The sequence below is a fragment of the Rattus norvegicus genome, chromosome X (assembly GCF_036323735.1).
Source record: "Rattus norvegicus strain BN/NHsdMcwi chromosome X, GRCr8, whole genome shotgun sequence".
NCBI lineage: Eukaryota > Metazoa > Chordata > Mammalia > Rodentia > Muridae > Rattus > Rattus norvegicus.
In genome coordinates this window covers 75,013,300-75,040,962 of record NC_086039.1, presented here as the reverse complement: position 1 = coordinate 75,040,962, position 27,663 = coordinate 75,013,300, and the positions used below count along the sequence as shown (strand labels likewise).

Here is a 27,663-nt window from a genome sequence, read left to right as displayed (position 1 = left end):
AAAAAAAAAAAAAGAAAAAGAAAACTAAAACATCAACATATGCCAAGTCTGTGTAAATTACATTGTTGGACCATTTCCTTTTTTTTTTTCTTTTTTCTTTTTTTTCGGAGCTGGGGACCGAACCCAGGGCCTTGCACTCGCTAGGCAAGCTCTCTACCGCTGAGCTAAATCCCCAACCCCTTGTTGGACCATTTCTTGTTGTTAACCTATTTCAAGATAGTTTGTAGGAAATTAATCTTTGAATTACAATTTGCTTTTCTCAACTGGGCGGTGGTGGCTCATTCCTTTAATCCTAGCACTTTTCGTTTCTAAACAAAACCAGCCAACCAACCAAATCCCCCCCAAAACAACAACAAAAAGGGAAACTAGGGGCCGAGAGATGGCTTGGTGGGTTAAGGTAACTTGCTGCCAAGTCCAAGGAAATGAGTTTAATTCCCAGGACCCACATGGTGGAAGGGGCGACCAAGTTGCCTCTGACTTCCAGATGCATGGACACACACACTACGTACAATTTAAGAAAAAAAATGAAATGGTAAGGTACTTAACTATGCACGTGTGGTAACCCAAATTCACTCCCTAGAGTCATGTGAAGGTTGAAGGAGAGAACTCCAGAAATTGTCTTCTGACTTCCACACATCCAATATGTATACAGTAATAAGGATTACATAAAATAAATATATTTAAATATATATATTTATAAGTATATATAAAAAACTGCACTCTTGAAACTTAATACTTTAAGCAGTCTTCAGACATTTTCACATGCATTCTTGGGGTAAAAACTGTTTCCGCTGGAACTAGTGTCTTCGTGTTTTTAGTTCTCATGTCTCCATGGTTCTTTTAGGGCACGTGCATGTTTATACCCTTTTTATTATATTCGAGAGCCAGTTTTCCACTCACATTTGTTGTAGCTTTTATATTTGCTACTGAGTTTTTATTAATTGTATAATACACAGAACACATTTTACTGTTTTAACCATTATACTTTTTTTTAGAGAGTTCCATTGATTAGTCTTGGCTCTCTTGGAACTTGTAACATGGATCAGGCTGGCCTTGAACTTGCAGCAATCCTCCTTACTCTTGACACTACAGGTGTGACTACCACACTTAGCCATCTTAACCTTTTTTTCATTTTCACTTTGCTTTGCTTTTCTTTTTCTTTTTTCTTTTCATTTTTCTCTCCCTTTTTGAGATGGAGTTCATGTAGCACAGCTGGCCTGGAACTTGCTAATGTAGTGGTAGATGACCTTAAGCTTCTGATCTTCCTGCCTCCTCCTTCCAAATCGGGATTACAGGTCTATACCACCACGCCTGTTTAATTTTAGTCATTTTTCTTTTTTGAAACAGTCTCACTCTAGACTTTTTTGAAACAGTAGCCTTTGTTGGCCAGAAGCTCACTATGTTGATTAGGCTAGCCTCAAGTTTTTAGAGATCTACTTGTCTCTGTCTTCCAAATTCTGGGATTAATGAAATGTGCGTCCACGGGGGTTGAGGATTTAGCTCAGTGGTAGAGCGCTTGCCTAGCAACCGCAAGGCCCTGGGTTCGGTCCTCAGCTCCGGAAAAAAAAAAGTGCCTCCACATATGGCTCATTTTTTTTTTTTTAAGATTTATTTAGCTGTCTTCAGACACACCAGAAGAGGGCATCGGATCCCATTACAGATGGTTGTGAGCCACCACGTGGTTGCTGGGAATTGAACTCAGGACCTCTGGAAGAGCAGTCAGTGCTCTTAACCACTGAGCCATCTCTCCAGCCCCTCATTTTTTTTTTAAAGCCTTCTTTGTTTCATTTTTTGAGACAGAGTTTTTTTTCTGTTGTAGCCCTGGCTCACCTGGATCTCTGTAGACCCGGCTGGCCTCGAACTCACAGATTCACCTGCCTCTGCCTCCCAAGTGCTGGGGTCAAAGTTGTACCACCATCACCCTCCTTAAGCATTTTTAAAAGTGTATAATTTTTAGCATTAAGTGTATTTCCAAAGTTATGTCATGGTTATCAATTTCTATAAAGACTTTTGAAAATTGAAACAGTTTGAGAAATTTTTGAAAATTGAAACATTTGAAACAGGATCTTAGTACCTATTAAGCAATAATTTCTGAATGCACCCTCTTTAGGCAAGGCCTTTGATAGCCTCTAGTCTACTGTTCCTTTGATAATTTTTTCCTACTATGTTTATGGGATTCATCCATAAAGTTTTTTTTCCAGCTGCACCACACTGGAGCATTAGAGGTTCAAAGGTGGCTGGGCACATCAGGCATATTCTATCACCTCTGAAGGGTACTAGGTGTGCCCTTGAGGTGTGGCTTGGTCAATTATTTTTTTTTTTTGGTTCTTTTTTTTTTTTTTTTTTTTTCGGAGCTGGGGACCGAACCCAGGGCCTTGCGCTTCCTAGGTAAGCGCTCTACCACTGAGCTAAATCCCCAGCCCCGGCTTGGTCAATTATTGATGGCCTACTTAAGTAGGGACTGTGGTAGGGCTGGATCACAGTGATGTCCTGGTTAATGAGCAACACCACTAGTAGTCTCCTTAGCCAGGCATTCTTGGGATAGGTGGCTAGTTTTACTGCCATGCATCTTTTTTCCCGTGGTTCTTTAAACTTTAAGGGACTTCTTTTTTTTTTAATAAATCTTTTTTTTAAAGATTTATTTATTTATTATATATAAGTACACTGTAGCTGTCTTCAGACACACCAGAAGAGGGCATCAGATCTCATTACAGATGGTTGTGAGCCACCGTGTGGTTACTGGAATTTGAACTCAGGACCTCTGGAAGAGCAGTCAGTGCTCTTAACCACTGAGCCATCTTCTCAGTCCAAGGGACTTCTTTTAAACTTAACTTACATACATACATACATACATACATACATACATACATTCATTCATTCATTTATGCCTGAGTGTGCATACTCATGTCCTTCACTGCACATGTGAAGGTCACAGAACAGCTCGTGGGTGTTAGTTCTTTCCTAACACCATATGGGTCCTGAAAATTGAATGTAGGTCATTAGGCTTGGTGGCCATAACCTTTACCAAATGACCCAAATGTAAGGGTCACTGTCCCTTACAAATATTTTTTGTTATTGCTTTCTTTAGAGTTTAGAGGTTACATTTATAATTAGCACTGTAAGTTCTATGTCAGGGCATAGGGTCCCCCCACCCCCTTATTTACAGAGTGTTAGGTCTGACACAGGGGTAGACAAGGAACAGTTCGTTAGGAGGTATAAAATGTTTTTTATGTGCATTAGGGTTTTGCCCAAAATCACGTCTGTGCAAGGGCACCAGGTTCCCTGTCAGTGGGAATTGAACCTGGGTCCTTTGGAAGAGCAATTAGTGCTCTTAACCGCTGAGCTATCTCTCTGGTTCCCACAACCTGAGATAAATTCTAACAAGACTCTGGACTTGCAACATTCTAGCCTCTGACTCACTGAAGTTCTAATCAGTCAGCCTTTGCAAAGATAGCATCAGTCCATCCCCCCCAGCCCCTACCCCCCGGCCGTCTGTGTTTCTGTCTTGCCCTAGCTGTCCTCATACAGACCAGGGTGGTTTTGAATTCAGAGATTTGCCTGCCTCTTCTGGGATTAAAGGTGTGTGGTACTACTGCCAGGAGAAATTCTTGTTCACGCTGTTTTATATTTGGCGACTGTTTTCCAACACAGTGTTTGTGTTAGCCATAGTTCTTTTACATTCTCAACCTGGTAATTTCAAATTCTCTATCATATCGGAGTTTATTTTGACTCTTTAGACTGTTTTTGTTTTTGCCCTGTAGCTGCCAGCCTGCCTTGTCTTAGTTGGAAGCTAGGCATGCTGTATCCAGTAACAAACCGAGGTAAACCTCTGGATTTTAGTATGCATTTTTGTTTTTTGAGTACCACTGTTGATCAAGCTCAGCCTCATCTGCCATACAAGTGTTAGAACAGACTGTGGGGACTTTGCCATGTACATTCTGGGAACTGAATAAGGGTCCCCTAGTAGCCAGTGCTGAGTGGCCCTCTTCAGCCCAACTTTTTCGTTTCGACTTTCAGAAATATTTCCTGAGTTTCATTTTCACTTGGGTAAAACGGGAAGACGAGAAAATGCTGGGGATATTTTATTTCCTTTCCTCTAAGAAGGTAGATAATGCTTTGGGCATATTTTAATATGTTTGATATATTGATATATTTTGATATACTTTACCTCATTCCTGCTCAAGTTATGAAGTTCATGATTCAAATATTTCCAACAAAATATTCATAAAAATCAGGTAGTTCCTAGAAATAAAAATTTAGCAAATTACAGGTGGTTTTATTTCTTTCTATGACTTACAGTTCTGAACGGCCATTGAGTGCTAGGAATCGAACCCAGGTCTTCTAGAAGAGCAACCAGTGCTCTTAACCGCTGAACCATCTCTCCAGCTGTCTACAGCTGCTGCTACAGGGGTTTTAACTCTTCACTCAATCCCTCCTTGGCCTCCAGCAGCTTGTCAGAAGCTATTTTAAGTACTCTGTTTCAGGTAAACAATGGCTCCTTGTTTTTGCTTGTCTCTAGGGTTTTTGTGGTATGTGTCTGTTGTTCTGCCCTGGACCTGAGATCTAAAGGATCTAAGATAAGCTAACAATCCTCCTTTTGTTCAGTTTTTCTCCTCATTCTCCCTCAAAGAATGAATTAGAACCTGCTCCTCACAAAAAGACTAAGAATTCAAGTGTTCCACAAGTATTTCAAACAAAGAAGGGCACCAACAAGTAAAAGGTCTTGTATAGAGCAATAGATACTAATAGATAGAGCAAAAAGATATTTTTTTTTTTTTTGGTTCTTTTTTTCGGAGCTGGGGACCGAACCCAGGGCCTTGCGCTTCCTAGGTAAGCGCTCTACCACTGAGCTAAATCCCCAGCCCCAAAAAGATATTTTTTTATTTTTATTATTATAAACTAAGGGTTGGAGTGTTCTCAGTGATAACGATCATGCTTAATGTGTTGCAGAAGGCCTTTGGTTCAATCTCCAGCTCAAAATAAAGTCAAGACATACAAGTTCCTCTGTGGCAGCATATATATAACCCAGTTCTAGAGAGTCCAATGTTCCCTTCTGGCCTCTTTCAGCACAAGGCACATACCAGGAACATGCAGTCCTACAAGCAGGCAAAACACCTATAGGTTCTGACTTATTCTTTCTGTGATGCTGAGGATTGAACTTAGGGCTTCATGCACATGTTCTTCCACTGAGTTTCATCCCCAGCACAGGAATTCAGATGATTGTTTTAGTTGTTAACACCATGCCTTGTCACTATTATCCTTAGTGGATAGTGTAGCAGGCACAGTAAGTAGCCTTGCTGTGAAAAACAAAGCTAGGTAAAGTTATGTGTTCAATCTGAAGAGGGAGCTCAAAGATTAAGAGCCATTTGCTGCTGCTTGTAGAGGACTCAAGTTTGGGTTCAAACATCCACATGGCTGTTTACAGCTATCTAAAACTCCAGTTTCAGGTTATCCTGCACCTTCTTGTGACTTCATAAAACACATTTATGTATGTATGTTTTGTTTGTATGTATGTATATATGTATAATAGAAATATATAAATTTGAAAAAATAACAAAATCAGAATTTTTTATTTATCTTTTTTATTCTATATAAATAGATGTCTTCAGACACACAAAAGAAAGTATTAGATCCCATTACAGATGGTTGTGAGCCACCATGTGGTTGCTGGGAATTGAACTCAGGACCTCTGGAAGAACAGTCAGTGTTCTTAACCGCTGAGCCATCTTTCCAGCCCAGATTAGTGAGAGTTTAAACAAGACATTAGTAAAAACAATAAAGAACAAATATTTAAAAAATTTAGAGACTAGGACTGGACAGATGGCTCAGCCTCTTCCAGAGGTCCTGAGTAATTACCAGCAATAACCATCTACAATGTGATATAGTAATATAGTGATTTATACCATCTATAATGTAATCTGATACTGTCTCTGGCATGCAGGTGTACATGTGGATACAGCACTCATACATAAAATAAATAAGTCTTAAAAAAATCCTGGAGACAAAGTAGGCTTTGCAGGACTCAGTGATGGTCCTAAAGTTCAGGTGATGGGGACAGTAGGGTTTGAGGTTCTTGGTTGTTTTCACCTGCAAAATTGAGTTTGAGACCAGCCTGGAGTACAGGACTCTGTCTCAAATACCACCACAACATATAGCAAACAAAACCATCCCTTAAGCAAATTCCCAGACACTTTGGAAGCATTGTGCTCCATTAACTAGCTGTGTGCTTATCTTACTGTACCTTTAGTCCTTTTAAGAACTTTAGTACTCGGAATTTTGAGGATTAGCTGTTAGGATAACTGCTTTTTCACTCTTTAAGAAGACATTTTTTTGTGTGGGGTTAGTGGATTGAGCCCAGGACCTGGCACACGTTAGACAGGGCTCTACTAAATGAGCTTCATCCACAGCCCTATTTTTCATTAACTTTTATTAGTGACTGTTTAAAGCTTTTCCAATGGGGCTGGAGAGATGGCTCAGTGGTTAAGAACATAGTCTGTTCTTCCAGAGGTCATGAGTTCAATTCCCAGCAACCACATGGTGGCTTTTTTGACCATCTGGTACCCTCTTCTGGTGTGTCTGAAGATAGCTGTAGTGTACTCACATACACAAAATACACAAAATAAACAAAATTTTAGGTTTCTCTGAAGGATGCAGTATCGAATTAGGTTTGATTGGAGTTGTTGCACATACTGATTTTTTTCACTGAATAATTAAAAACGGAAACTATAATTCTCTCATTGTATTTTGTAAATAAGGGACTCTGAGCCTAAGTTTTCTGTAATAAGATTCTTTTGGTTTTTAAATGTGGTCAGTGTGTATAAAATTCACATTAAAATTTAGCTGTGGCTGGAGAGATGGCTCAGTGGTTAAGAGCACTGACTGTTCTTCTAGAGGTCCTGGGTTCAATTCCCAGCAACCACATGGTGGCTCACAACCATTTGTAATGGGGCTGATGCCCTCTTTGTGTCTGAAGACAGCAACATGTACTCACATACATGAAATAAATAAATCTTTTAAAAAATTAAAGATATTTGGCAAGGGTTTGTGAATGTAGAACATTCTCAAGCATGTCTTTTCTTCTTACCTTCCTTTCTTTTTATTTCTTTGTTTTTTTTGAGATAGGGTTTCTCTGTGTAGTCTGGCTCTCCTAGAACTCACTCTATAGACCAGGCTGTTGTCAAACTTACAGAGATTTGCCTACCTTTGCCTTCTGAGTGCTGGTATTTGTAAGTCGTGTGCCACCATTGTCCTGCCAGCAGCTGGTTTTCCAGTGGTTAGTTAGTATTCAGTGGCACCGAGAAAACATGCATAGGCTTCTGCCTTATTTGGGTGTATGAAAAGGCTTAGTGCTTAAGAGCCCTTATAGAGGATACAGTTGACTTCCTAGCAGCACCCATCTATCTAGAACAACAGTTCTACGAGATCAGTGCCTTACTTTTGACCTCCTTTGGCACAACATGTAGTAAGTCTAAATAATTAAAAATTGACATGCAGGGGTTGGGGATTTAGCTTAGTGGTAGAGCGCTTGCCTAGGAAGCGCAAAGCCCTGGGTTCGGTCCCCAGCTCCGAAAAAAAGAACCAAGAAAAAAAAATTGACATACATTTATGTCTCATTTTCAGTTGGTATTTGACAGCCATGAAAACAATATTTTAATGATGATACCTGAAAAGGGAGATTTTTTTTATACATTGTTACAGTCCTCAGGGTATCAGATCCCATTACAGGGGGTTGCTGGGAATTGAACTCAGGACCTCTGGAAGAGCAGTTAATGCTCTTAACCACTGAGCCATCTCTCCAGTCCCCAAAGGGAGCCTTTTTTTTAAACACTTCTATTTCAGTGAGCTTTCCGTTTCCTTGAATGAACTCTTTGGCCTCCTGGTTTTGAAGTTTTCAGTCTGGTAACGATGGCAAGGGGGTGAGGCTGCAGAGCAGCTCTAGAAGGAGAGAGAAAATGCTTGTGCTTTGGGACACTCCTTTTAAAAAGTCCTTTTTATTGTATTTAGGTCCTCAATATCTGGGATGGCCTGAGGACATTCTGAGTCAATGTTTACTTAGTTAATCCTCTCTCTGCAGACACCTTCACATACACCCAGCCATGTGCTTTGCTAATCTAGGCTCTTCTCAATCCAGTAACAAAGCTGACAAGCAAGATCGTTGGTTGCAGCTCCAATGAGTAATGAAGTCTTAATTAAATAAAGCAGGGCCTGAATCTATTGGATTGGTTTATTTAAAGTAAGATTTATGGGGCAGACAAATGAAATCACTGATCTTATCTAGACCTGGTAATTCTGAAACTGCTCACGTGCACATGTTTTGGGAGGGGTTGTTTTGAGACAGGGCTACATTACGGCTCAGATCGGTCTCGGATCCAGGCCCATCACAGCCTTCTGCTGTTGTACTTACTCATTGACAAGCCTGCTCCCTTTTTTGCTCGATATTCCACGAAGAGCAGATCAGGATGAAAATTTGGGGGAAGTATAGTCAATGATGTTTTCAGGTTTTTAATCTTAGTTTTTGACTTACACATGAAGTTTTAAAGGAAAGTGAGTTAAAGAAGGCAATAAAAATTTTCAGGCAGTAAAAGGAATGTGTTCATTATAACATAAACAGGTGAGGAAATGCTACTTGTTATCTCCCTCCCCCCATATGCCTTTCAATTTTTTTTACACTTTTTACCATGTAGATGTGCATGTTACAGCATACACATGTAGAGATCAGAGGACAACTCTACTGTGAGGAGTCAGTTTCTCCTTTTCATGTGGGTTCCAGGGATTAGCCTTTAGGTCACCAGGTTCGTGTGGCAAGCACCTTTACTCACTGAACCGTCTTGTTTGTCTTCTCCTGGAACTCACTTTGTAGCCCAGCAGTTGTGTGCAAATGCATGACTGTTTTTCTGCCTCTTTCAACCTCTTGCGTGTTGGGATTACAAGGATGAGCAGTCACCTGGCTCGCCACCTGTGTGAACTTATATAGATGGCATCCACTGTTCACAATTTGGATATTTTATAGTAGTATATTTATGAATTTTTTAGAATCTAAGAACTAATTATACTTTGTAGATAGATAATTTATAGCTTGCTTCTTTTGGTTGGCCTCGTAGTTCATTCATGTTGAACATTATGTTTTCAATATTTGAAGTGCTCCAGAATCGGAAGCTTTTTAAAAATCTTTATCATTTTATGGATCTGTATGGGGGTATGTGCATGTGTGTGCAGGTGCCCAGGGATGGCAAAGGGGAGGACATTGAGCCTTCTGGATTTCGAGTTACAGATTGTTCTGAGCTACTCAATTTGAATGGTGTGAACTGAACCCAGGTTTTCTGCAAAAGCAGCAAATTCCACGGAAGAGATGAGAATAGTTTGAAACCCTTGTGCCAGTGGAGTAACTGCCAGGGGAAAGCTGACTCCCAGGAAGAGAATACTCTGACAGATCTGATAATTTACTTCACAGCATACACATCTTTACTTGTTGGTGTGTGTGGTTACTTGGAAAGATGGATCTAACTAAGAACGACACACTGCAGGATGAGTGTACACTTTCAAGCAACAAGCTGGGATCAACCTCTCAAGGACTAAGCTGGCAGCATCCTAGAAACGTTTTTTATTGTTTTTTTTTTTTTTTGGTTCTTTTTTTCGGAGCTGGGGACCGAACCCAGGGCCTTGCGCTTCCTAGGTAAGCGCTCTACCACTGAGCTAAATCCCCAGCCCCTCGTTTTTTATTGTTATGAAAAGCAAAAGGCATTTCTTTTTTCAAAGACTTATTTATTTTATATATATAAGTACACTGTAGCTGACACACCAAAAGAGAGTGATGCTCTTACATCTCATTACAGATGGTTGTGAGCCACCGTGTGGTTGCTGGGAATTGAACTCAGGACCTCTGGAAGAGCAGTCAGTGCTCTTAACCTCTGAGCCATCTCTCCAGCCTGCAAAAGGCACTTCTAGCCAGTTTATTTCCGAATTCTCAAACCTCTATCAGATCTAGGGGTTGTCTTGAAGGAACCATCACCTAAGCAATTCTTAGTATGTCTCAGGACCAAATTATGCAAAGGCTCTTGAGAATCTTCAAAGGAATAACCCCATAAAATACTAGATACAATCACTGACAAAAGGCTACTTCAAAGCCTGAAATTCATGCCAGGTACAATGACTCTGCTAAGATTCTGCTGTTATTTCCTGGGTTTTGTTTCATTTATAAAGTATAACTGTTACTTGTGAGTAATGTTATTTACTTAAGTGTTATTTTCTTTGGATAGAAAAAAAGGGCAGACTTCTGAGGTGAAGAATCTTGAGGCTTCTTTTGAATTGTTTTGTAGAAGCATGGTAAGCAATGTGTAAGAGTGTCTTTCAGGGCACCTTGTCCTACAACAAGTAGTTACCTTCCCTAATTTTCTTTGATATTTTGTTTTACCTGTCTATTGCTGTCTATCTGTATCCATCCATCTTCCTCCCTCCCTCCCTCCCTCCCTCCCTCCCTCCCTCCCTCCCTCCCTTCCTTCCTTCCTTCCTTCCTCCCTCGCTCCCTCTCTGTCTATCTATCTATCTATCTATCTATCTATCTATCTATCTATCTATCTATCTATCTATCTATCTATCTATGTATCTATCTATCTATCTATCTATCTATCTATCTATCTATATTGTGTGTGCACTTGGCTCCTGTGAATATGTTTGCCTGTATGAATGTATAGGCCAGAAGACAGATATGCCATGTAGGAATTGGGAATTGAACTTAGATCATCAGGTTTAATAGCAGCCACTTTTGTCTGCTGAGCCATTTCGTGTAATTTGATGATTTTATAAAATATGATTTGTTACATAATCTGCTGCTATGTAGATCATAATTTTATTTTTTTTTAGTCTTTTTCAAGACGGTTTTCCCAAGTATCCCTGGCTGTCCTGGAACTTACTCTGTAGATCAGGCTGGACTTGAACTAAAAGATACACTTGCTTTTGCCTCCTAAGTGCTGGGACTAAAGGCATGCTCCACCATACCTGGCCAGAACATCACATTTTGACAAGCATTTTAGGGGTCTACAGTCAGTGATCAGCAACACAACAGTGGTCATCTCTATGAACAGTTACTGAGCAAAAGGGATACTAGCTTAGAGCAAAAGTCTTCAAGGAAAAGTACTGATCCTTTAGACTTCGGTATCTAGTTTTCCAATAAATTAATTAATTGAAAATTAATTGCATTTAATTACTGGAAATTAAAAGTACAAAAAATTAAATGTGCTTTTAAAAGACCCAATTTTTATTTATGGTGTTTTGTGTGTCTGCACATGTACATGCAGGTACCTGTGGGTGCCAGAAGGCAGCATTGCAACCCCTGAAGCTGGACTCGGTTACAGATGATTGTGAGTCATAGGACAGGTGCTTTTAACCACTGAGCCATCTCTTCAGCTACACATGCACTTTCATTGGCCAAGAGCGATGCTTGTTTTCTAACAGCAACATGAGATTTCTGTGACATGATATAACAATTAATTACCAAAACTCCAAAGTCAGGGAGCATGGGTGAACTTTTATGGAGAAGAGAGCACAGTAGCATATTAAGAATGAATAGAGAAACTTGCTGTTGTCACAGACAGACATGACTACTTAAGTAAATGCTACAAGGTATTTTATTTTTGTGCCACACCCCATCCAAGCCTAGACACGTCAAGTGCTTTCCTATTCGATCTACTGCTGCTACTACTACATTGTCCTCTTCTCATTTCTCCCTTTACCCTGACACAGGGCTCCTCTCTGTACCCTTGGCTGTCCTGCGGCTTGCTTTGTAGGCCAGGCTGGCCTCAAACTCGTGAGACCTACTTGCTTTTGCTTCCCCATGCACCTCCGTGCAGGGTCAGTCTAATACTTCTGATTCCTAATAACAAGGCACACAACATGCAAAGTTGCCTTCTAAAAGGGAACCCCAGAGAAAAGAAGTGGGCAAGAGGTTAAGTCGTAGAGAGCTGCGTTTATAGGAAGGCGACTCTCTGAGTTTGAGGACAGTTAGGGCTACACACAGAAATCCTGCCTTGAAAACCAAAACTCCAAACCAACCAACCAAAAACGTCACATGAAGCATTCACATGAAACATACTTTAACAGTTGACTATATTACAGTAATAGAACATACCATCATTTATGGGGTTATTTCACATTGCTTAGATGCCAGATTCATTTTTAGTCCTCTATCCAAAGTGTCATGTTTATTTAAAATGATACTATTAATACCTTTCTATGACACTGGCTGCATACCAGGAAGGCCATGATAACACAATCCAAGGCGCGGAGTTCTCCCAAGTTGCAGTGGGAAAGAACATATGCAGCCGACTCCATACACATGAATGCTTGCTTTGCTGTAGGAAATAAATCAAGCAGAAGGAACGGAGATATGTAAACAGGATTCTTGAGGGGGAAAAGGTTGACACACTGTAGGCATTTACTTTTCAGTCCTTCGGCCTCACAGTCTTGTGATCACCATGTAGCATCTATAGAGTTTTCTCTTTTAGGGGGTGGGGGTTGGCATAGTATTGCCTCTAAGGAGATGCATGGTGAGGCTTTCTGTCTTTGTAGGAGTTTTCATTTGGTGAGTTCAGTTCAGGAACATCTCACCAAAAGCCGCCTTAGTCAGTGTACTGACAAGAGTAAAATATAAAAAATGTTAAGAGTTAGTATGAGACAGACTAGGTTTGGGGCCCCCCCTCCCCTTATGACCTGTCACTCTGTGTCCTTCTGTGGCTTGAAACTTACTGTTTAGACGAAGATTGGTCTTTAACTCCAGAGATCTACCTGCTTCTTTCTCCACAAAGTGCTAGGGTTAAAGGACGTGTGATGTGTAGAAGCTGAAATGGCTGTGAGTTGCCTTATAAGGACTCTGGAAACTGAATTTCAGTTCTTGGCAAGATCAGTATGTTCCCTACTGAGTCACTTCTCCAGCCCCATTGCCTATTGCTTTTAATCAGTTCCTCCCTCCCTCCTCCCCTCCCTCTCTCCCTCCCTTCCATTTTTCCTGTTTGGGATTTTTGAGACAGGGTTTCTGTTTGTAGCCCTGGCTGTCCTGAAACTCCGCCTATAGACCAGGCTGGCTCAAACTCAGAGATCTGCCTGTCTCTGCTTCCCAAATTCTGGGATTAAAAGTTCCCACACCAGTTCCAACTCTTTTTTTTTTTTAATCAAGAGAGAGGTTTAGGTTTCTTTTCCAATATTGATTGCTCTCTAGGTGGACCTATGACCTATGCTATATTTTTTTCATGATTTTTTTTTCGAGTGTGTGGGTGTGTATGACTGTGTCTCTGTGTGCATAAGAGTGCAGATGCCCCCACAGGACAGAAGAGTGTGCTAGATCCCTTGGAACTGGACATAAAAGCATTTATGAGCCATTTGCTTGGGTCTGTTGCAAAATTCACACAGCTACACATGCTTAAACCATTGATCCAGAGCTCCAGCCACTGACTTATGTTCTTATAGACCACTGAGAACAGGCTGTGCTTCTCCTGGTTGGACACTTTGGTGCTATGTTTGACTATAGGCCTTCTCAATGTGGTTATGTGGCTATAGTATGAATCACTGAAGAATCTTCTTGATTGAGCACCTAGTCTTATATCCACAATCCCATCTCAGGGTAAGTGCTCTGTCTCTCTCCCAGGTTAGCCTTGAACTCATATGCATGCTAAAAACAAGAGCCCTAAGAGTTCCATTGTCCTTTTTTTTTGCCCTGGTACATAAATATTCCTTTATGTAAATTTTTATGCTAGCATGCTTCTTAAATTTTAGTTGTGGGTATTTTTTTGAAGATAGATGTGCAGTTTTCTTATGTTTCCAATAGGTGTATACTTTCTTGAATTTCTGTCCTGACTTGGGACATTTTTTTTCTTTCTTTTTTTCGTGGCTGAGGGCCGAATCCAGGGCCTTGCGCTTTCTAGGCAAGCACTCTACCACTGAGCTAAATCCCCAACCCCGGGACATTCTTTTTAATGAGATGAAATTCACATAGCGTAAAACACCTATTTAAAAATATAAGAAGTCCAGTGTTTAAATAAACTGAAAATGTTTTGCAATCTAGTTCAAGGAGTTTATTTACTTAGTTTTGAGGCAGAATCTCATGTTTACCTGGCTTGTCTCAAACTCACCATGTTGCTGAGAATGACCTTGAGCTTTGGTCTCCTAGCCTCTGATCGAGCCATCTTAACCAATTGTATGGCCTACCAACCGAGCTCTAGTCTTAATCTCTAAGATACCTTTTCTCACCTTAAAAGGGTTTCCCTACATCTTCTAATTCTCCCTCTACCCATCGCCTAGCAACTGGTGATTCACTTCGTACCTCAGTGAACTTTCCTTTTAGGATCCGCAAATAGAGAAATTCAGTCTTACATGTTGTGTTGTATCTGCCTCCTTTAACAGTGCCACTTTTAAGGGTCGTCCGTGTTAGCATACTGTTTTTCATCCTGTTTTATTAGGTGGTTCTGCATTTTATTGGATAACAATACATTTTATTTACCCATTTGTCTGTTGGTTGATATTTGAGTACCTTCCACTTCTGGAAATTGTGAATGATGTTGCTATCAACAATTTCTTAACAAATTTTTGATGGGTTAACGTGATTTAATTTATCTTGGGTGGATTTCTGGAAGTAGAATTGATGGCTCAATTTTCGACTCCATACTTATTTTTTTTTCGATGATGGGAAACAAATGCAGGCCTGGTACATACCAGACTTTTTTCCCCACAGTGCCTGTACCAACCATTTTGTTTTCCTTTTTTTCCCCTTCTGATGAGATGTCTGATAACCCAGGTGGTCTTGAATTCCCTATTTAACAAGGAATGACCTTGAGCTCCTGATCCTCCGGCCTACACCTTTCCAATGCTGAGATTACAAGTCTGCCACTTTGCCCAATTTGTGTAGTGTTAATGACCCAAGAACCAGGGCCTCATTCATGGTAGGCAAGCACTTTACGAACTGAATTATATTCTCAGTCCTATTTATAGGCAACATAGATGGATTCTACGTTTTTGTAGCCTTGCCAGTATTAGTTCTTATGTGGTTTCGATTTGCATTGCCATTGGCATATTTTCTTTTGAGAAATATATATCAAATTATTTACCATATAGCATTTCAAGCAAAAAATTTAAAGTGGTGTGTGTGTGTGTGTGTATGAATGAATGAATGAATGTTTGCCACATGTGTGTCAGTACCCAAGGAAATCAACTAGGGTCCCAGATCCCAGGAGCTAGAGCTACAGACTGCTTGATGTGGGTTCTTGGAACTGTGCTGGAGTCATCTGGAAGAATAGCAGACGCTCTTACACACGAGCCATCTCCTCAGCCTCAACCTGTCATGCTTATTTACTTGCTTATTTACTTATTTATGTGTGTGCACCATAGTGGACATGTGGCACTCAGAGGACAACTTTAAGGAAGCATTTACTTTCTGGGGATGGAGTTCAGGTCTTCAGGCTTGGTGGCAAGTAGCTTTACTTGCTGAGCTGGCTGGCTTGCTGTTCCAGCATGGGGTTTTATAAAGACATTTGGGGCTGAAGAGATGGTTTCTGTGGTTAAGAGAAAGCACTGATGATTCTTGTAGAGGACCTAAGACCTGGGTATGGTTTTTCCACATGGTATCTCACAACCATATACAACTTCAGTTTGAGGGTATCTGATGTCCTCTTCTAGACTCTGTGGGCACCAGCACACATATGTACAGACATGTACAGAAAAAAACACACATAAAATTAAAATGTATTCAGTCATTAATTTAGTGAGTGCGTTTGTATGAGTGCACGAACACACACACACACACACACACACACACACACACACACACACACACACACACACACACATACCTGCCCTTGCCCGTGCTCATGCCTGTGCCCTCATTGGTTTTCCTTGCTATCTATGGAGATTAGAGGACACTCTCGGAAAATTGATTCTCTTTTTCAACCATCTGGCTGCTTGGCCACAAATCTTTTTACCCCATGAACCATCTTGCTTGCCTCTTTTCTTCGTATCTTTAAGGCATAGTTTGAGAAGGATTGATGTTAGCTTTACTTTAAAAGTCTGTTAGATTTTGGTAGTAAATCTTTCTGGTCATGTTGAGGCTTTATTTGTTGGAGACGTAGTCCTACAATCTCATTCGTTACAAATCTTCTTAAATCGTGTCTTCTTTACTTTTGGTAGCCACATGTGTTTAGGAATCTCTCTATTACTTCTCCGTTTCCTAGATCTTTGGAATGTAAAATTATAAAATTTTTCCTAAGCATCACTGAATTTAATTTCTAATTTCAATTTTTTTGTTTGTGGGTTTATCTTTGTTTTTCTTTTCAAAGAATCATTTTTGGTGGTTTGTGTATTTGTGTGTATGAACACTTTGCATGTATGTCTGTGTACCACATGTGTGCCTAGTGTCTGGGGAGGCCAGAAGAGGACATAGGATCCCTTGGATCTGGAGAATTGAACCTGGGTCCTCTAGAAGACCAGCCACAACGTTTAATTTTTTTCATCATTTTTTTTTATTGTTATTGAGGCAGGGTCTCAGTATCCCAGACTTGCCTCATATTTTCTGTGCGGCTAAGGATGATCTTGATTTTCTGTGGCTTCTGCCTCCAGTCAGAGGAATAGGACTATAAGCACGTGTCCCCACATGTAGTTTATCTGTTGCTGGGGATCAAACCTGGGAATTTCTGCTTGCTACTCAAGTGTTCTGTAAGCGGAGTACATCCCTCCCCTTCCCCCAACTCTCTGGTCTCCATTTTCTTAATTTCTGCCTTTCTGCCTTTTTTTCTGCCTTTCTTTCAGCCTGCCTGCCTGCCTGCCTGCCTCCCTCCCTCCCTCCCTCCCTCCCTCCCTCCCTCCCTCCCTCCCTCCCTCCCTCCCTTCCTTCCTTCCTTCCTTCCTTCCTTCCTTTCCTGTAGTTTATACAGATAAACTACATGTGGGGACATGTGCTTATAGTCCTATTCCTCTGACTAGAGGCAGAAGCAACAGAAATTCAAGACCATCCTTAGCTGCATAGAAAATGTTTGTGTGTGTGAGTGTTTGCCTGCCTGCCTGCCTGTTGTCTGTATGCTTGCATGGTCCATGTAGAAGAAGCCAGGAGAGGGCATGGGATTTCCTCATACTGGAGTTACTGATGGTTATGATCCACCTTGGGATTTCTGGGAATTGAATTTAAGTGCTCTGTAAGAGTAGCCAGTGCTCTTAAGGACTGCATTGTTCTTCCAGCCTCCCCATTTTGGGGAGACTATTTATTTGGCTTTTATATCCCCATAACAGTCCACCATTGAAGGAAATCAGGGCAGGAATTCAAAGAAAAGCAGGAACCATGGAGGAACACTACTTCAGGATTTGCTCAGTTACGTTTTTCTTACTCACTTAACATCCTGCTCACTGTCCCCCACCCCACCCCGTCACGTCCTCCTTACCCCTCCCCTTTTCTTCTGAAAGAGATAGGGGTCCCCATGGGTATCTCCCCACACTGACACATGAAGATGATTTGGGGGCAAGGTGAATCCTCTCCCATTGAGGCCAGACAAGGCAGCCCAGCTAGAAGAACCTATCTCATGGATAGGTAACAGCTTTTGGGATTGCCCCAACTCAGTTGTTTGCAGCCCCCTTATTTTTAATGTATATGTATGTGTGTTTGTCTGTGTATATTAGTGTGGGATTTTACAGGCAGTTGTGTTGTCTGTGGGTTTTGGGAGTTGAACTTTGATCTAAAAAAGCAGTGAGCCATTTCTTTAGCCCTTTTATTTTATTAATTTCTGATCATATTCTTTCTTTCTTTTTTTTTTTTTTCCAGACAGGGTTTCTCTTTGAAGCCCTGGCTGACTAGGAACTTACTCTGTAGTTCAGGCTAGCCTCTAATTCATAGAGATCCACCTTCCTCTGTCTCCAGAGCTCTGGTATTAAAGGCATGAACCACCATCATCAGTACTTTCTATTTTCTTTAGGGTGTCCTTTGGAATAATTGTTTTGAAGTTTAATGAAGTCAGATTTATTTTCTCTCTTGCTTTTAAGATTATAAAATCTTCATTTAAAAAGACTTGATTTTTTTGGTATATCATGTATGTATTTGTGTTTGTGTGTTCATGTGCCCATGCCTGTGTGCACACAGAGACCAAAAGAGGTTATTAATGTCCTTTGTCCATTCGAAGCAGGAGTTCTCTGATCCAGGAGCTTGTGCTTTCTAGGCTAGACATTAACAAACCCTGTCAATGCTTTTGTTTCTGGCTGCCTCGTGGCTGCAATTGCATAGAATGCTTGTTAACACTTTTGGGATCTGGACTCTGTCCTCATGAGTACATAAGTGCTTTCATTGCAGCATGGTCACTCCAGCGTTGAAAAATCATCATAAAAAAGGATTTAATGTTTAATTTCTGCTTTCAAGCTTTGAACTCATTATAACCCCATTGAGTTTATTTTTTATCATTTTTCTATCTTGTCTGTCTGTCTGTGTATCTCTCTCTGTGTCTATGTATGTATCTACTGTTTTATGTTGTTGTTGTTTGCTTTTGAGAGAGGGTCTCACTTCGTTCTGGTTGTCCCGGAATTCATCTGTAGCCAGGCTGGCCTCAAAGTCATAGCAGTCCGCCTGCCTCTGCCTATGCCTCCCGAGTGCTGGGATTAAAAGGGTGTCATACCATGTCTGGCAACCTTCGTTATTAAACAGCTTTATGGTCTATTCTGTAAATGATGATTTTGTTATTGGTTTCTTAAAAGTGTATCTTTTTCCAAATCCTGTTTTATAATTTATTCATCTTATTATTATATCAGTCTATTATACAACTATTCTGTGTCAAGCAGAAGGAAGAATAAGTAAAACCTGATAAGACAGTTAGACATTAATGATTTTCTTGGTATAAAGGAAGAAAAATGTTCCATATCTTGCATGTTGGCATGTTTAAGTTTTTTTGCAAAGGTGATCTACCAGTATTTTAGTTTCAGAGGCCTTTGCAGGTATGGCTTATACATAAGAAAAGAGTTACTGAAGTTATTAATGATAATGAGATGATACACGTGAGGGTCAGCTAGACATTATGAAATAAAGGTGAATACATTTTTGTTTTTGTTGTTGATTTTGTTTTTTTTTTATAAATTTACCCATTTATTCTAACCTACATTCTTTTTTAAAAAAGATTTATTTCTTTATTATATATGAGTACATTGTCCCCAGACACACCAGAAAAGGGCATCAGATCCCATTACAGATGGTTGTGAGCCACCATGTGGTTGCTGGGATTTGAACTCATGACCTCTGGAAGAGTAGTCAGTGCTCTTAACCACTGAGCCATCTCTCCAGCCCTTGATTTTTTTTTTTTTTTTTTTTTTGGTTCTTTTTTTCGGAGCTGGGGACCGAACCCAGGGCCTTGCGCTTCCTAGGTAAGCGCTCTACCACTGAGCTAAATCCCCAGCCCCCTTGATTTTGTTTTTAAGACAGAGTTTCTCTGTGTAGCCCTAGCTGTCCTGGAACTCATTCTGGAGACTAGGCTGTCCTCAAACTCACAAAAATCCACCTTCCTCTGCTTCCAAGTGCTAGGATCAAAGGCATGCACCACTATTACTATGCCTGCGAAAAGGTGGATAAAATTTGTGCTTTTTTATGGCCCCAGTTTTTCTTTTGAGACTAATTTGTGGTTTTTAAGTTTTCTGTGTTTTTTTTTAAAGATTAGGTGACAGGTGTTTTGGGGGGATAGGAAATGCTGGAAATTAAACCTGGGGCCTTGTGCATGCAAGGTAAATATTTTTGATTCCCATGTCCATTCCCAGTGCTTTGCTAAAATTTGCTTTGTGTTAAATTATTTTAAATGTAACTTATATTTAAACCTACCATATTTAGCACACTGAAAGATTTAAATATCTCGGAAGTGTTTAATGAATAGTATCAGCATTTTTCTTACATGCCATTTTGAGCCTGCCCATGAGCATATGGGTAGATTTTATTGTTCATGCATTCATATATTCAGCAAAATAAAATTCATTGCTTTTAATTTTGACTTTGAGCATGTATATCCTCAAGACTAATAAGACTACAAGATAGGCCTCACTGTTTGTTAGAGATTTATATTTATTGTAAGGACATTGTTAAAATTTTGTTTTGATAGTGAAAGCAAGTTGAATACATTGGTGCAGAAGCTTCATGACTTCTTAGCACACTCATCAGAAGAATCTGAGGAAACGTGTTCTTCTCCACGACTTGTCATGAACCAAAGCACAGGTAATTTAAAGCTGACTGTGCCATATGTAGTTCTGTTTTATTTATTTCTATTTGTTTATTTTAAAGATTTATTTTTATTTATGCGTGTGATGTGTGTGAGGCTGCCTGAGTTTATGTGCACCATATGTTTGCTGTTGTCTCTGAAGCCTGAGGACTGGATTCCGCAGTAACTTAACTTCCAGAGTCCCTAAAACTGGAGTTAGAGGCAGTTGTGAGCCACTTGATGAGGGTGCTGGGAACCGAATCTGGGTCCTCTGCAAGAGCAGCAACCATTCTTAACTGCTGAGCCATCTGTCCAGGCATTTATTATTTTGGTATGGAACAGCTACTGAATTTGTAGAAAATTGGATTAGTAAGGTTATAATAGGAGTCTTATTGGGTGTGTTTGCTAGTATCTGCTGTAAGATTTTCATTTTGGAAAGGAAAAATCGAAATTTGTAAAGTGGTGTAAAGTAAGGGATGCGTAGTGAGTGAAACAGCAGTGTCTGGTCTGTAATGGAAGCTTCTGTAGGAGGTGAGAAATAGGTAAGAATTAGGACACGTAGGAGCACTGTAGGTTTCTGGTGCTGGAACTCGGGCCATTAAGCCTGCTAGGCACATAGTCTCTAACTGTATTTCTAACCAAGTAGAAATATTTTATTCCACTGGACACTTGTGTATTAGAATTTAAATTATGTTGCTTAATAATATCACTTGATGAAATTGGGCGTGCTGTCTCGGAAGTAAAGTTCTGGTGTTCAGTAGACAAGCAGGCTCTGTCAGGAGAATGGCTGTGAGTTCAAGGCCATTAGGGATTACACAGTAAGTTTTAGTCTAGCCTGACTGCAGTCATCTTTTTAAAAATAACAACAGCAAAACCAAACCAGATGAAAAGACATTAAAAGGATTTGGTATATATATTTTCATAAAACACATCATTTTTTTTCCTCCTTTATTTCATTTAAGAAACAGTTTTTAGACGGGATGTTGCTAAACAGCACTGGTTGTCTTTGAACTTGTGATAATTCTGCCTAAGCCTCTTGAATGCGGAGATTATAAAAGTAAATTCCTTTAAAAATATTCCATATCCTATTATGATTGGTTACTACATATAGCAAACACAACATCAAAGCTTGTGTATATATGCACATAAATAATGTAAGAAAAAAGTAGCAAGATCGTAGTGAAAAGTTGACCATATGTTAGAGTATCAACTCACTGGCTAAGCACTTTCTAAAAATTTAGACTAGCAAGCCACAGATTCAAGAGGTTCCAATAGGACTTATAGGAACAGAAAACCTACACTAGGGCCAGCCAGATTGCTGTGGCAATGAAAGCCTGATAACCCAATCCCTGGAACTCAGTAAAATTGGAGAGTGAGATCCAGTTCCACAGAGTTCCCCTCTGACCTTCATGCACATGTGTTCCATGGCACATGTACCCACCCACCCATGCAGTCCACCATACCACACACTTTTTAAAAAGGAAAACTATAGTCAGTCCTTATTAGATTTTTCTTTTTGAGACAGGGTCTCTCACTGTAACCCTGGGGGCCTGAACTTGCTTTGTAAACTAGGATTGAACTTTTTCCTACCCTTTGCTTCTGGAGTGTTGACTAGAGGCATGGGCCATCAGCTAATAGTCAAACTGTTTTAAAGAGGGGACATCTAAGACAAAAATTTGTGATCTTTCCAGAAGAATGGTATTACTGGCAAAGGATTAACAGTAATACTGTAGTTCTTTTTCGCAGATGAGCATGGCTTGTGTCAAGCTTACTAAATAAATAAATAAATAAATAATAGGAAGATAGACAGACAACAGACAGACAGATCTAACCAAGGGAATATGTTTCTGTGAATTTTACCACAAGGCCTGTGGTTTCATTTATCTGTTTATTGATGATGTTATTAGGTTATTTGGTTATGTTATGTCTGTACCTTGTTGATTACTATAAAAAAATTAGGACTTACTCTTTTATAACTAATAATGAGATCAGAAAGATTTTGAAATTACTCTTTTTGCCATCAAATTTTAACTTAAAGTGTTTTAGTGTGTTAGGTGGCTCAGGCAATCCATATTTGTGGTCTCACAGTTCTGTAGGTCAGGAATCTGGTAGGCTTTGCTGAACTGTCCTCTGATATCACAAGGCTGTCAGTGTGTCAGCAGGAAACTGTTCATTTCTGTTAGCTCTGTGCAAGACTGTATTCCCAAACTTCTTTTAAGGTTTTGGCAGAATTCAGTTCTCTGTGGTGTGAGAGCTCTCTGTCTTCACTTCCTGTTGACCAGGATCTTTCCCCTAAGTTCCTTTCACGTGTCTGCATTTCTTCTCATGTAGCCCCGGTTGGCAAGGCTAGCACAGCACATGGTGTTTCTCTCACGCCTTGAATCTTTCCTACTCTTTTGCTTGTTTCTTTTCTTGGTCTTTGCTAACAGGTGGATTTTTAAAAGACCGGTTCTTGGCTATGTAACCTTAACTGGCCTGGAACCTGATATGTAGATCAGGCTGGCCTAGAACACATGATATGTGCTACTATGCCTACCTAATCTGAAATTTCCTGTTCTACGGTCTCAAGCTCCACTCCTCAGTCGTTCTGATAATCTTATCTATTTATCTAATCTATTTATCTATTTATGAGACAGGGTTTTCTTTTGTATAGCTCTGGATCTTCTTGAACTTGCCCTGTAGACCAGGTTAGCCTTGAATTCACAGAAATCCACCTGCCTCTGCTTCCCAATTTCTGGAATTAAAGGGATGTGCCACTACCTCTCATTTTTAAGGTTAACTGTATCAATTTCCAAATCTGTTCTGGTAGGGAAGCCATGATTACAGCTTGGGGAACTGAAGTTTGTTGCAGGATATTTAATCACATTGTGAACCCTAAGATTGTGAGCTGGAAAAACTCGTGATGTGGCTCAGCCCTAGCACATACCTTTAACCCAAGAGCTTTTTGTAAACAAGAGCTAAATAAAGTCAGTGATTGGTCAAGACATAGGGCAAGCAACCAGTTGACAGGGAGTGAACATAAAAGCCAGGAAAGAGAAAGGAGGGTCTTTGAGTAGAAGGGTATTCAAGACAGTGTGGAGGGGATGTCGGTGGGGTAGGAGGGTCAGCTGGGTGCTTTCTCTGCCTTTCTGAGCTAGCATTCTGAGAGCATCTGAGAGCATCTGGCTCCTGAGTCTTCATTTCAACAGAGGTCATGGAATCTTGTTGGCCATTCCTAGAAAGTTTGTGTATCACAAAATTTGTTCAGGGTCTGGTAATTTATTGCTGCCATTATTGGTTGAAATACTACTCAAGTAGGGCTTTATGGTTTATCCTTTATGTATTTATTAGTATTTCTCAATTCTTTATATTTCCTATGAATATTGTTACTATCATTCATTTAAATTTTTATTACATTTATTTAGTTTTCATACGTGAATGTGTATGACTGTATATAACTTGTTAGCCAAAGCGCACCTGTGGAGGTCAGAATAGTAGGGGTCAGTTTTCTCCTTCCCCTCTTTGGGCCCACAGAGATTGAATGGAGGTTGTCAGCCTTGGCAGCAAACACTGAGCAAGCACCCACTGAGTGAGGTATCTTCCCAATCCTTGTTTTTTTCTTTCTTTTAATTTTAATTAAAAAATTATTTATTATGTATAGTGTTCTGTACTGCAGGCCAAAAGAGGGCATCAGATCCCATTAAAAAAGTTTGTGAGCCACCATGTGGTTGCTGGGATTTGAACTCAGGACCTCTGGAAGAGCAGTCAGTACTCATAACCGCTGAGCCATCTCTCCAGCCCTCCTTGTTTTTTCCTTTTGACATTCGATTGTACCAATTTTGTGCTATGTGGATGATCACATTTACTTGGTTTCTGTCTCTTTTTTCTTTTTTTTTCTGGAGCTGGGGACCGAACCTAGGGCCTTGCGCTTGCTAGGCAAGCGCTCTACCACTGAGCTAAATCCCCAACCCCATGTGTTAAATTTTTCCGAGTTGACATCAGCATTTGTAATTTGATAGCACGTGTCTCTCCAGTCTTCTTTTGTATTTACAGCTGGGCTTCTCAACAGAAGGGCATTGGGCTTGCATTATCCCCAACCTTTATAGTCATTTGCCTAGACTTCTTCATATTCATAGTTATATAATCAAAGAAAAGAAGTGTAAGTGTTTAGTATTTGTTTGAAATTATCCATCTATCTAGTTTTGTTTCAAGATAAGGTAATCCTTGGTGTCCTGGAATTCACTATATAAGCCAGGCTAGCCTTGAACTCAGATCTGCCTGCCTCTACCTCCTGACTGCTGGGTTAAAAGCATGCACCACCATTCTGGATTTTTATTGTGCCAAGTTGTCTCCTAGGCCAGGCTGCTTTTGAACTGGTAAGCAATCTTCCTGTTTACTTTCCTGAATGCTGGCATTATAGGCATGAATCGCCATGCTCAACTCTTTATTCATTTAATTGACATAGTTTTGAGACAGGGTCTCTACTTACAGACTTGAACTACACTCCCCAACTACTGTCTTGTTTTTCAAATGAAATTTATTGCCAGAGTCCTGGGTTCACTAATTGCTTGAGTTGGGCACATTAAGCATGTGCTTCTCTTACTGGCGGTATGTGGCTTCAGTTGGACAAATAACAAATACTATATGTATTGTGGGCAGCACAAATAGGGGAATAGATATAGATATGTAGCCGCAACAGTGGAAGTAAATAAACTGAGCTAGGAGATCTCACCCTGAAGAGGGCTATCAAGTGTTCAAAATTTACAAAAATGAAAACCCTCAAGCACAAAAAAAGACCTCTCGACATAGTATTCTGAATAAATCGCCTAAGCAGATCCTAGGTTCTAAGCAGTGGGGCGGGGACTGAAAGGACAGAACGCAGTTCTGCTGTCCCCTTTGCTTTTGATTTCAGCTGACTTAACTCTTCAGCCACAGGGCATCCTATTTCAGGATTTCCCATGTGCTGGAATCACAGAACCATATAGTGTGCTACTATACCTGACGGAGGAGAGAAGATGACTACACACGGGGTCCCTTTGAAAAATAAAATAAAGAATGAGAATGTTTAATTAATAGGGCAGCTGGAGACATTCTTAACCTTGTGCTTTTCTGTATAAGAATACTAATACACATTCTTGTTATATATTTTTACCTAAATCTATCCTGTTTTTACTTTTTTAAGTTTCGTTTTTAAGATTTATTTATTTATTATATATAAGTACACTGTAGCTGTTTTCAGTCACACCAGAAGAGGGCATCAGATCCCATTACAGATGGTTGTGAGCCACCATGTGGTTGCTGGGAATTGAACTCAGGACCTCTGGAAGAGCAGTCAGTGCTCCTAACCACTGAGCCATCTCTCCAGCCTATTTGTTGTTTTAAGAGTTATTTATTTACTTCATGTATATGAGTACACTGTAGCTGTCTTCAGATACACTAGAAGAAAGCATCTGATCCCACTATAGATAGATGGTTGTGATTCACCATGTGGTAGCTGGGAATTGAACTCTGAATCTCTGGAAGAGCAGTCAGTGCTCTTTACTATTGAGCCATCTCTCTACCTGTTTTTTTTTGTTTTTTTTTGTTTTTTTTTTTAAAGACAGTGTTTCTCTGTGTAGCCCTTGCTGTCTTGGAATTCACTCTGTAGACCAGGACCAAGCTGGCTTCAAACTTAAGAGATCCAACTACCTCTGTCCCCTGAGTACTAGGATTAAAGGTATATGTCACCACCAGTGGGCTTAATATTTAAAAAAAACTAGATTTAATTCATTTGTAACTGTGAGTGTTTTTGCTTGCATGTATGTGCACCACATGCATGCCTAATATCCAGAGAGGTCAGAACAAGTATCAAATGTCCTGGAACTGGAGATCCAAATGGTTGTGAACCACCATGTTGGTGCTGGGAGTCAAACCCAGGTCCTCTCAGAGCAACAAAAGTTCTTAACTGCTGAGCTGTCTCCACCCCTTCTCATTGTAACCTAAAGTAGGGCCTCTGGCTGTGTTGCCGCCATCTCTGCTTACTATATACATCTGTTTCAAAGCATCTATTGTTTTGAAATGTTTAGGAACTCATTTGGCATTTCTATGTTGAATTAGTGTTCTCTGAATTTGTTGAAGTTAGTTATTCTAGTAATACTTTGAACTATTCTACTTAATGCAGACTTACTATGCAAACCAGCTGACATTGAACCCACAGTTCTCAAGTACTGCTATTAAAGGATTGTGTAATCGCTATGTATCCTGTCATTTGTGCCTTGTCAGTGCTAGAACTAAGACACGTGCCACCATGTCTGGTTTATGGGTGCTGGGGAAAGAACCCAAGGCTTTGTTCATGCTAGTCACATATTCTGCCTACCAGCTGAGTTATATACACCCCCAGCCCTATACTTTGTCTTATTTTTTTTTCTTTTTGTTTTTTCGGAGCTGGGGACTGAACCCAGGGCCTTGCGTTTACTAGGCAAGCGCTCTACTGCTGAGGTAAATCCCCAACCCCCCCCCCCTTTTTTTCTTATTTACATTTTTTTTTATTAACTTGAGTATTTCTTATATACATTTCGAGTGTTATTCCCTTTCCCGGTTTCCGGGCAAACATCCCCCTCCCCCCTCCCCTTCCTTATGGGTGTTCCCCTCCCAATCCTCCCCCCATTGTCGCCCTCCCCCCAACAGTCTAGTTCACTGGGGGTTCAGTCTTAGCAGGACCCAGGCCTTCCCCTTCCACTGGTGCTCTTACTAGGATATTCATTGCTACCTATGAGGTCAGAGTCCAGGGTCAGTCCATGTACAGTCTTTAGGTAGTGGCTTAGTCCCTGGAGGCTCTGGTTGCTTGGCATTGTTGTACATATGGGGTCTCGAGCCCCTTCAAGCTCTTCTAGTTCTTTCTCTGATTCCTTCAACGGGGGTCCTATTCTCAGTTCAGTGGTTTGCTGCTGGCATACGCCTCTGTATTTGCGGTATTCTGGCTGTGCCTCTCAGGAGCGATCTACATCCGGCTCCTGTTGGTCTGCACTTCTTTGCTTCATCCATCTTGTCTAATTGGGTGGCTGTATATGTATGGGCCACATGTGGGGCAGGCTCTGAATGGGTTTTCCTTCAGTCTCTGTATTAATCTTTGCCTCTCTCTTCCCTGCCAAGGGTATTCTTGTTCCCCTTTTAAAGAAGGAGTGAAGCATTCACATTTTGATCATCCGTCTTGAGTTTGATTTGTTCTAGGCATCTAGGGTAATTCAAGCATTTGGGCTAATAGCCACTTATCAATGAGTGCATACCATGTATGTCTTTCTGTGATTGGGTTAGCTCACTCAGGATGATATTTTCCAGTTCCAACCATTTGCCTACGAATTTCATAAAGTCATTGTTTTTGATAGCAGAGTAATATTCCATTGTGTAGATGTACCACATTTTCTGTATCCATTCCTCTGTTGAAGGGCATCTGGGTTCTTTCCAGCTTCTGGCTATTATAAATAAGGATCCAGCTATACCTCTCTTGGGCATATACCCA

General features: G+C 40.4%; 1 protein-coding gene and 1 long non-coding RNA gene across 25 annotated transcripts in view; one reads left to right on the top strand and one right to left on the bottom strand.

The window, feature by feature from the left end:
* Atrx (ATRX, chromatin remodeler) overlaps window positions 1-27,663 on the top strand; it is a 146,333-nt gene that overhangs the window by 21,918 nt on the left and 96,752 nt on the right. For 11 of the 24 annotated variants that reach the window (NM_001105757.2, XM_063279780.1, XM_039099471.2 and 8 more), the window contains one exon: window positions 20,091-20,203. The exons of 9 other annotated variants lie outside the window; for them this stretch is intronic. In NM_001105757.2, coding sequence (NP_001099227.2) covers window positions 20,091-20,203 — 113 coding nt within the window. Of the gene's footprint in view, window positions 1-4,299; window positions 4,485-20,090; window positions 20,204-27,663 lie in introns of all 24 variants that reach the window. 4 more of the 24 variants (XM_039099469.2, XM_039099468.2, XM_039099466.2 and 1 more) reach the window with 1 other exon arrangement.
* Window positions 11,237-12,347, bottom strand: LOC134484000 (uncharacterized). Its single transcript, XR_010061282.1, has 2 exons — window positions 12,223-12,347; window positions 11,237-11,464 (listed from the first exon to the last, which is right to left on the bottom strand). It is a non-coding gene; the product is annotated as an uncharacterized LOC134484000 (long non-coding RNA).